The sequence below is a fragment of the Dicentrarchus labrax genome, unplaced genomic scaffold (genome assembly GCF_905237075.1).
Source record: "Dicentrarchus labrax unplaced genomic scaffold, dlabrax2021, whole genome shotgun sequence".
NCBI classification, from domain to species: domain Eukaryota; kingdom Metazoa; phylum Chordata; class Actinopteri; family Moronidae; genus Dicentrarchus; species Dicentrarchus labrax.
Genome location: NW_026136704.1, coordinates 344,927 through 355,000, shown reverse-complemented (window position 1 = coordinate 355,000; position 10,074 = coordinate 344,927). Strand labels below are relative to the sequence as shown.

Below are 10,074 nucleotides of genomic sequence, written 5' to 3'. Positions count from 1 at the left end.
ACGGTGACCAGACACGGCTCGACGGGGTGGAAGGCCAGCGCTCGGACGCCGTCGAAGTGGCTCCGCAGCGTGTACTTTGGGTTCCACGTCTTCCTGAACGAGGACTCCTTACTGGACGGCAGCTGAGGACAGAGAACCACAGATATCAGGAGATCCAATCGATGGATAAACTCTGCGTCCTCAACTGGTTCTGGTTCGGTGTCTTACGTCGTAGCTGTAATCGGTTTCATCGTTGGTGACGGTGAGGTCGGCGAGATCGCCCAGACCCAGCACGCTCTCCAACACGTCGTCTGACCCCCCCAACAGGAAGGACTTCCCCCCACCGGGAGGAAACGGTAGCGGCTCGGCTACAGAGGGAGAGAGAGATACATTTAATGAATGACGATGCAGAGAATCGTCAAACTGATTGATTGATTCATTTAGATCTGACAGCTGATTGAGTCCGACTCTCTCACCCCACTCTGTCCCGTCCCCGGAGCTCCGAGCCTCGCCCGCTCCCTCTCCGTCCTCCGCCGTCACCAGGAAGTCGAACTCCTTCAGGGCCTCCTCCGTGTCGGCGTCGTCCTCTGATGCCAATCCCTCGTTCCCCACCTGGAGGAGGAGAGGATGACGCGTGGAGTGAGGAAGGTAGGTGTGTGTGTGTGTGTGTGTGTCTGTGTCTCTGTGTGTGTGTGTCTGTGTGTGTGTGTGTCTGTGTCTCTGTGTGTGTGTGTGTGTGTGTGTCTGTGTCTCTGTGTGTGTGTGTGTGTGTGTGTGTGTGTGTGTGTGTGTGTGTGTGTGTGTGTACCTTGGTCTTGTGTTTCTTGGCTCTGTGGTGTTTGTCGGTGCTGATGTCGTCCATCAGGTCTCCCTCCTCGTCCTCCTCTTCGTCGCTGTCCTCCGCGTTCTCCAGGAAGTTGAACGTCTCCAGAACATCGCCTGGACTCCTGGACACACACACACACACATAAAGGTTTAACCAGTGTGACCTCTGACCCCCCCAGTCTCTCTGTGTGTGTGTGTGTGTGTGTGTGTGTGTGTGTGTGTACCTCTTGCTGTCCTTGCGGCGCTCCGTCCCGTTGATCAGGTGCTGCAGGTTCTTGTTCTCCACAGAGCCGTTCTGCTCCGAGCCCGACAGGCCGAGCAGAGAGCGCACCCTCTGAGTGCGGACGTCCAGGATGGTGTCAGTGTATCCTACTTCCTGTAGGTACCTGACACACACACACACACACACACACACACACACACACAGTGAATAAGTCTGATCTACAGTCAGTGTTTGGTTTGTCCCTTCTGGGCTACTGTAGAAACATGGTGGCTCAACATGGCGGACTCCACCACCAGAAGAGGACCCGCTCCTTCTGTAGATACAAACGTCTCTAAGGTAACAAACGATCAGCTGATTAAACACTGACACACTGGAGCTTTAAATACATTTAAAGATTTTAAAATGACAATTATAAAATATAATATATATTAAAAAGCAGATTCTTGACAAACGACTTTAACAATTATTTAATAATTATAATAATTCAGCATCTGAAAGCAACATTATATATTATATTTCTCCCTTATTTTATTTTATATCCTTGCAAAATGTTTTTAACTTACTTTATTCTTATTTTGTTTTTTATCCCTTATTGATTTTAATAGTTTATTTTTGCCTTCTTAATCTATTTATCTAGTTTTCAGTGTATCTTTTATTACTAATATTTTTATAACTTATTTTATTGTCATTTCTATCTTTACTTTTTATTCCATTCTGTCTCATTATCGTCTGTGAAACACTTCGAACTGCACTAAACTGTATTGTTCCAATCTCAGGAACCCATCAGATATAGACTGATGATGATTTAGTGTTCACATGCAGATTATCTGTGTTTATGAGTGTTATATTATTATTATCTGCTAATTAGGCTGCAGCGTATTGATCATTAGAAATAAAGTGATCTGTGTGCTCTTACTGTCTGAGTAGTTGTCTTCCTTGTTTCCAGGTGAGCTGACTGTTGGCAGGAACAGCAGAGACCTCGGAGTCTTTGGTGTCTGAACACACAGCGAGGAAATACTGATCAACACAGTGACACTATAACGGGCTGGATCACTGGATCAATAATCAATAATACGTCTATGTGTCAGCAGGGAAAGTGGAAATGTTGCATCTTGGAGGAGGAGGGGGACGGGGTCTGAGACAGGGGGACGGGGTCTGAGACAGGGGGACGGGGTCTGAGACAGGGGGACGGGGTCTGAGACAGGCGGACAGAGTCCATGATGCCTCCTGATGTTGATCTTGTGTCACCCACCTGATTCAAAGCTTGGCATCTTCATCTCCCCCTGATTTAACTCTGTTCCATATTTTAACTTGTGATATTTCGCTCTGAAACAAAGAGAAACACATTATTCAGTCGGCTGGTTGCAGCTCTTTCTAACGTCTTACTGATCAATACACCTTATCAATAATCAATAAGTACAACAGGGAAGCAGAACTGAACATTAATGATGTATAAATATAAAAAGGAATAAAGTCAAATCTGAGGTGTTTTATGTGATTGATGAAGATTAACGAAGGTGAAAGACATTAGTCTGATATGGCAGTGACGGGTTATCTGATAGGAAATCAATGTAAACTCTGATGATGAGGAGGAGGAGGAAGAGGAAGAGGATGATTGTTAAGGACTCATCATTTCTTACCTTTCCTGTTTTAAAGCGTATTCTAACATTTTTATTCTTCTAACCAGGTCATTCTTCAGGTTCTCCTGACCTTTCCTCTCTCCCTGCAGGAACGCTATCCTCGCCTGGAGAGACAGACAGACAGACAGAGAGACAGACAGAGAGAGAGAGAGAGAGAGAGAGAGACAGAGGGAGAGACAGAGAGACAGACAGAGAGAGAGAGAAAGAAAGAGACAGAGGGAGAGACAGAGAGAGACAGAGGGAGAGAGAGAGAGAGAGAGGGAGGGAGAGAGAGAGAGACAGACAGATTAATTTGTGTAGTCAACCACCGGACTGACAATCAGAGGTCAAAGGTGAAATCACGAACGAATGCGTGTCGCCACAACTTCAACTTCGGTTTAGAGCGCTATTGTTGCACTTAGCTGCACTTCCAGTGGCGTCTTACTCTGGGTAGCTGCAGGCTAACATAAAGAGCACACTGGTTGAGGAACAATAAAACATAATATATATATATACACCAATCCCTCCAGAAAAACGCGATTATGCGATCGCATAATTCAATGCATAATCAGCCAAAGTCTGCATGTTTATGCGGGGGCTGCATTTTGCAGATTTCTGCACAAAATATGCGGGGCTTGCATGATTTCATAATCCCCGCATTTTCGTTGCAAAAAAGTCAGATATATCTTAGCAGAAAGTTAAAAAATGTTTCGTTTACTTCACACAAGAGCAGCCATTTCCTCCTGTTGCCATGGGAACGTTATGAAGTGACGTAATGAAGCGACGTGAACGTCATCGAAAAGCTGCAAACCCGCGATGAAGCCGCAGTTTTTGCAAGTTACCGTTTTCATCGCATAAAATTGCATAAATATCCCGCATATTCCATCGCATTTTTTAAGAAAATGAGCCGCATAATCAAGGATTTTTACCCACAACAATCACAAAAATACTCTGGAGGGACTGATATATCTATATATCTATCTATCTATATATCTATATCTATATATATATAGATATATAGATATAGATATATCAGAATAATCTGATCAGGTTCAGCTGAACAGAAAAAGTTTGAAGACCTTGAACTGTCATCAATCAGTACAGACAGTGAGTGAAGACAGACGGCTCCAGCGACCTGCAGCACCTCCTGTCTGACTACCTACACCTGTCTCACTGTTCGTCCATTTGTCTGTCAGCCCACCTGTCTGTCTTTCTGTCCATCTGTCTGTCTGTGAGCAGCTGCTCCTGAAACCCGACGCTGACGACGGCCGCAGGCTGACGGCTATTTATACACACACACACACACACACACACACACACACACACTCTGTCAGGTTGCCCATGGCAACAGGGGGGATTCGGAGGCAAACTGGGGGTCGCGACTTCCTCTAGTGAGGGTCGCCATGACGACGGGGAAACTAGAGGTCCCCCCCCTGCCGCCGCCGCCTAGGCCAAAAGAGGGACAGGCAGAGAGGGAGTGAGTGAACAGGGAAGTCTGGGAGGAGGATTACGTAACAGACCCAACTCACTCAGCCGTGCTCTGATTGGCCGGCTGTGTGATTGACAGCCACAGCTCCACACCACCCCCCCGAGCTCCCTCCGACATACCAGAACACATACGTGTGCCAGCAGCCTCAGACGCTGTAAACAAGCCAACGTCTCAGAGCTGAATTAAATTAAATTAAAGGACAAATGCATCAAAAACAACAGTGGACAGAGCGCTGATGTCACTGTGATGTCACTGTGAGTCACTCACAGTTACAGGAAGCTGACTGTGACATCACACATCACGCTTTTACTGCCCATAGATCCTGTCAGACATTGTACTCTCATTACGTTAATGTTGAACTCATATAATTTACCTGTAGGTCTCTTATTGAACCACAGGGACACATTCAATTAAATCAATAATCTATAATCAAAGGTGTCATATCCCCTTTGTGCCTGCGTCAGCGTTGTGGTTGTCTGCCAGAAGCTGTCATACATTGACTGTTGATCCAGTCTGAAGCCACATTGTTACCATCCACTGTTTAGATCTTGGTGCTTTTTAACTCTAGATTTGAACCGGATGAAGGATTTTAGTCATCGGACGTCTGGATCTTAAGTTATCAGAGAAACAAGCTGAGCTAACGTTAGCAGCAGCTCGGCTCGCAGCCCCTCCGGGACGTCCTTTGTCTGTCCAACAGCGTGGGAGAAGCAGTGATTGTTAAGGTGGAACTGCTTTATTCACTGTGTTTAAGGTGGAACTGCTTTATTCAGTGTTTGTTGTTGATCAGACGTGAGAGAGCTCCAAGTGGACGGACCGGATTATTGTGTTGGAGTCAACTTCGTTTGGATCCGAACTGTTTCTAGCGAGTTCTCGGCTGAAGTCGCACCCACCACCCCTCCCGGCCAGTGCACCTGGTGAACATGAATCAAGCGCTCCTTGGGGAGCTGCAGTGAGGTCAGAGCGCAGGGCTGACGATGATGAAGAAGAAGAAGTGAGCTCACTGGCCCAGATTTACTAGGCTGACAGATCAGGTCTTAAGGGCCATTCCTCTGAACAACTGCGTCATTAAGAGTGTGTGTGTGTGTGTGTGTGTGTGTGTGTGTGTGTGTGTGTGTGTGTGTGTGTGTGTGTGTGTGTGTGTGTGTGTGTGTGTGTGTGTTATTTCGGGACGGTCTACTTTTAGCGTCCAGCTGGGATCGGGCTGTCAGAGCAGGGCCCAGTAGGCCAGGTTGCCTGATTACAGCCTGCCGTCCTGCAGCCCTGCCCTCTTTTACCAAAACACAGAGTCGACCTTTGACCTCCTGGCTATGAGCTAGGCTGTGTGAAATTAGTTTATTTATTATTTTATATTATAAAAGTTATGTTACGTTTTCTGGAAAATCTAACGTCTTAAGTAGTCGACGAACCAACGTTAGCGTTAAAGGGAGCTGCTGATGCTAACAGGAAGTGTCTGCGATCTGCTTCAACTTTATTTTTTACCTATTTTTGTTCAGATTTTGGCAAATTGGCTCCATTAAAAGTTGCCAAATTAGCTTTTATCAGCTCCAGTTTGCAGCGTAGCTGTGGACGCACAGACAACTACCACCAGATTACTTTGATAGTGAAGAGAAGTTCGTGTGGCGCAGGCTCAGAGACACAACTCAAAGATTTAAAATTGATGATATATTGATTTGCTTTGGGTTTGTTTGACAGATATATTATATATTATATATATTACACTTTCAGCAAAGGAAAGAATTAAAGAATGGAGATTGGTCCTATCTGGTGACGGTAACGAGCTGCCAATAAACCAGAACTATAAATACTGTTTCTGTTTTCCCGACATCCAGACCAGAGCCCATCACGCAGGACGTAAGGCGATGACAGAGCGAGACTCGACCCTGTGTGAAGTGTCCAACAGTTTCAGAAAGCAAGAGACTCCTTTATATTTTAGCCTGAATAAAGAATCGAGTCGAGACTGCGTGTACCTTTACCGCCACATCAGTAGCTAATCAGGCTAGCAGCCGGTTCGGTGGGTCGTCAGCACGGCGGTCGGCCTCCTGACGCCGGCGCTGACCGAGCTGTTCGGCGTCTTTACTGGAGACAAACAGGAAGTCGGTGCTCCTCGCTCTGATGCCAACAGATACCAACTCAGCATCAATATTTTACAGCTCGGGTCCTTTTAACAAGCCCGGACCATCAAACTCATCTGCTGCTGCTTCCTGTGGAGCTTTAACCGGACGCATCTTCTCCGCCGCCACTCTGCGGTTCCATCAGCCCGTTTCAAACCGAGAGCTGGAGCTGCTTCAGAGCCGCACAGTAATCAGAGTATTAGTCACCGTATGGACGAGTGCAATATCCAAATGACAGCAGAGAGTGAGACAGGATCGAGTCCTCCCGTCTGAAATCTGAAACAATCTGACAGCCCATAATTCAGTTTCACATGACTTCCAATAAAACCACACAGGTAGAACATGTGACCTCCACTTCCTGATATAACGAGGCCCGACACTGAACACAGAATGAGTGTGTGTGTGTCTCTGAAGTCTCTGTGCGGATCAACAACAGCAACAGTGGTACAGCAGGTGGACGTCTGTCTGTGGAGGATCTGCTTCCTCTGCTCACTGTCAGCTGGTTAAACCTCCATCATCACGTCTCCTCAGCTCTCTGACATCATCTCACCGCGTTAACACAAACCCACAGAGCTTCTGATGGACGGATTGATCAGTAGCTAACCACTAACTGCTGTTAGCTCGGTCCGGGATGTGCAGAGATTGGTCGAACTTGTGTTAATTGTTGCGACTGCCGCTTCCTGGAGGGACTGATAGCTCAATATAGACGATACTGATCAGTTAAAAAGGCTTTATCAATCGGGACATCCTTACTTGTAATCGGGAGTCTTGAAATCGTTGTGTGTTTAAACCTACGTGACTGAGTCTCTCCCAACAGGTCCTGACAGTATAATGACTAATAAATCCATATTCATCTGTAGGTCACTCTCTTTTAAACTCTTAAATGGAAGTAAACAATAAAATCAGCTTTGATTGTAAAACTTACAGTTTATTAAAAACTCTTCCTAAAAGTTCAAATGCAAGCAGCCACACGATCAATACGCCGTATTGGTCGAGCATTTGTTGCCCTGAACGCTAACAGTCGACACCTTCGCTCCGTGAGTTCGACTCTTATCAGGAACTCTGACAGAGTCATGCTGAAGGCATCCAGTGTCCCAATGCAACAAGTCAGAGCAAACACAGAGTGTACGGAGACCCTGTCATTACACACACACACACACACACACACACACACACACACACACACACACACACACACACACACACACACTCTTCAGGCTGCCTGCTGCAGGGTGTGTTATGACAAAGACATGAACTGCTCCACATTTCACACATTTCAGCTCTCCCCAGCCTGAATGAACAGATCTACACTCTGAAATTCACCCTGAGGAAGAGGAGGAGGAGGAGGAGGAGGAGGAGCGTGACGCCGCCTGGATCTATAAACGTTCAATAATTTATCGCCGTATCAACCACAGTTGATTGGAATTAGTTTTGTGTCCTCGACAACAACAAAACATAAAATATATCCGACATAAAGTGACATTGAAGCACTGATAAACCAACCAGCAGCATCGGTCACTAAATCACTGCGTCTGTCTGAGACTCAGAAACCTGTCGTAGGATTCAGGTGAAGACAATTACAGATTGATAATAACCGTTTGGTTCCAGTTACGGTATCATTCTGGTTATATGGTAGTAATCTAGTAGACAGGCTATTAAAATGTTCCAGGATAACACCGATTATTTCCATATTTGGTCATTTTATTCAACTTCCAGGTGATTCTGGAAGACATGAGGGTTGTCTGCTCCACAAACACTCATCAGAAACTCTTATTTAACGCCGCCTGGTCTCCTATATAGACAACAGCCGATGCTCACAAGCTTCAAGATGAACAATTACACTTCACTGTACCACAAACCAGAGCCAGTACAGCTTCCAGCCATCAGCCTTCCTGTTACTGTACAGAGTATAAATGATTGTAAACGGTATTGAACACATCTCCAGGTTGTGTATGAACACTTTCTACAGCTGCACAGCGACATGTGATGAAGAGGTGAAGTCCCAGTAGCTGTGAATATTGTAAATGAAGCTCAGACTGTAAACACTCAACCAACAGCTGACGAACCAAAATGGCTGAATGTGGAGATTAGCTGACAGTCAGCTGGATTCTCTTCTGCTCCTCTTCATCAGTGACTTCATCAATGGGACGTTTCGATGATATCACAGCGGTAATAAGCCCGTGAGCTAACGGGGGAGAGTGGCCACAGCGCGGAATGCTAAGTGCTAAGTTACCTTTGGACAGCGACGTGAAGCTAACGGTTAGCCTAGCCGCATTCCGCTATCCGTTCCCGTTAGCTTAGCCACTTAGCCAGCGAGCTAGGATACCAACATTGGGTTAGCCGTGGACGTTAGCAGCTGTAGAGTAACGGTTCGGGAGGGACAGCTAATGTGGCTAATCCTCAGCAAACAGCATCCTTTATCAATATTTATCAAACATTTGATTTTAACCGGTAATATTACAGCGGACGAGTTATTTCTCATTCCCAGGATGGTGAAGTCATGTCCCGCCCTGCTCCGCCTCTGATTGGCTCACACTGACAATCTCCCCCCACCACCAACCAATAGCACGCCTCGTGTCTAAACCCCGACCAATCAGAGGCGGAGGAGGGGGCGGGGCCTTGACTTCGCCACCCTGGGTTGTTGTTGTTCGTAGCTTGTGCTAAGCTAACCTGGAGCTCGGCCCGCTCCACCTCCCAGTGCGCCCGCTCCATCTCGAACCGGGCCCACTCGTGCTGGATGTAGTGCAGGATGCCGGGGATGGTGTACTGCTGCTGGGGCCGGGGCAGCTCGTCCGGTTGGTGCGGTACCATGACTCCTCCGGTGCCGTTGCTCCCCTGCTGCTGCTGCTGCTGCGGCGGCTGTCGGGGGGCTCCCGCTCCGACCCCTCCTCCTCCGCCGGGGTGCTCATCCATGTTTTTTTTTCTTTAGTAAAGTATGAGGAAAGTCCCGATCCGCCGCGGCCCGTTCAGTGATTCCCGTCCCGCCAGAACCCGGGTCTCCGCTCCGTGTCTGTGGCGCTGGCTCCGCCGCGGTGAGAGAGGCTGCTGGCCCCCGGAGGGCTGCGGTGAGTGCGGCTGAATGCGGACGCGGTGTCTGTGTGTGGAGCTACCCGGCCGCCATTACTGCTCTCTCTCTCTCTCTGGACGGTGGCGGAGGGAGAACCCAGCCGCGGTGCATGCCGGGAACGATACATCCTCAATGCTTTCCCTTTTTTTATTTTTATAAAATAATAAAATACTTTAAATATTTAAACAGCGTCCTAATGTCCTTCTATCAGATTCATGTTTTTAACTTTATTGAAATAAATAATAATATTGAATCATTAACTTTCAACAGGTTACTTTATAAATGTAATCCGAATTACTAATTACTTAAATTACATAAACATATAGTCAGTAATGGTATTAAAGTAACTGTAATGGATTACAGTTACTTTATTCTGTATCCTGATAACTCTGTTACATGTAATCTATTACTCCCCTGTTCAGTTCTTTCTATACGAGTAAACCAAACATTACATTATAAAGTTTTATATTATAATGTAGAAATTAATTCAATTGTAAAACACATTAAATATTTATGAAGAACAACAAATACATTGTGTAACTTCACAGCCCAGGGAAAACGTAGGAAATCAGAACTCCCAGCTGGATTCAGATCTCCCAGCGAGTGGCACTGCTTCTCAAAAGATTTAAATAATAAAAAAAGAAGCAGTATATATAATTGATTGAATAAAATATAAATCCATATGTTTGCGTTTACGGTGAACTTTCCTCCAACCAACCTGAGTCAGCTGGTGAAACTCGGCTGTGTCTTTTTGGATGCTT

General features: G+C 46.3%; 1 protein-coding gene across 1 annotated transcript in view; it reads right to left on the bottom strand.

Annotated features, from left to right (window-relative positions):
- strn3 (striatin, calmodulin binding protein 3) overlaps positions 1-9,370 on the bottom strand; it is a 15,844-nt gene extending 6,474 nt beyond the window's left edge. Inside the window, exons 1-9 of the mRNA XM_051399097.1 lie at positions 8,917-9,370; positions 2,668-2,771; positions 2,280-2,353; positions 1,944-2,022; positions 1,029-1,190; positions 788-926; positions 456-591; positions 208-347; positions 1-122 (exon numbers count right to left, since the gene is read on the bottom strand). The exon at positions 1-122 is cut by the window's left edge and continues 57 nt beyond it. Of these exons, the coding sequence (XP_051255057.1) occupies positions 1-122; positions 208-347; positions 456-591; positions 788-926; positions 1,029-1,190; positions 1,944-2,022; positions 2,280-2,353; positions 2,668-2,771; positions 8,917-9,159 (1,199 nt within the window). The 5' untranslated portion in view covers positions 9,160-9,370. The remainder of the gene's footprint in view (positions 123-207; positions 348-455; positions 592-787; positions 927-1,028; positions 1,191-1,943; positions 2,023-2,279; positions 2,354-2,667; positions 2,772-8,916) is intronic.
- Between the last annotated feature and the right edge of the window lie 704 nt (positions 9,371-10,074).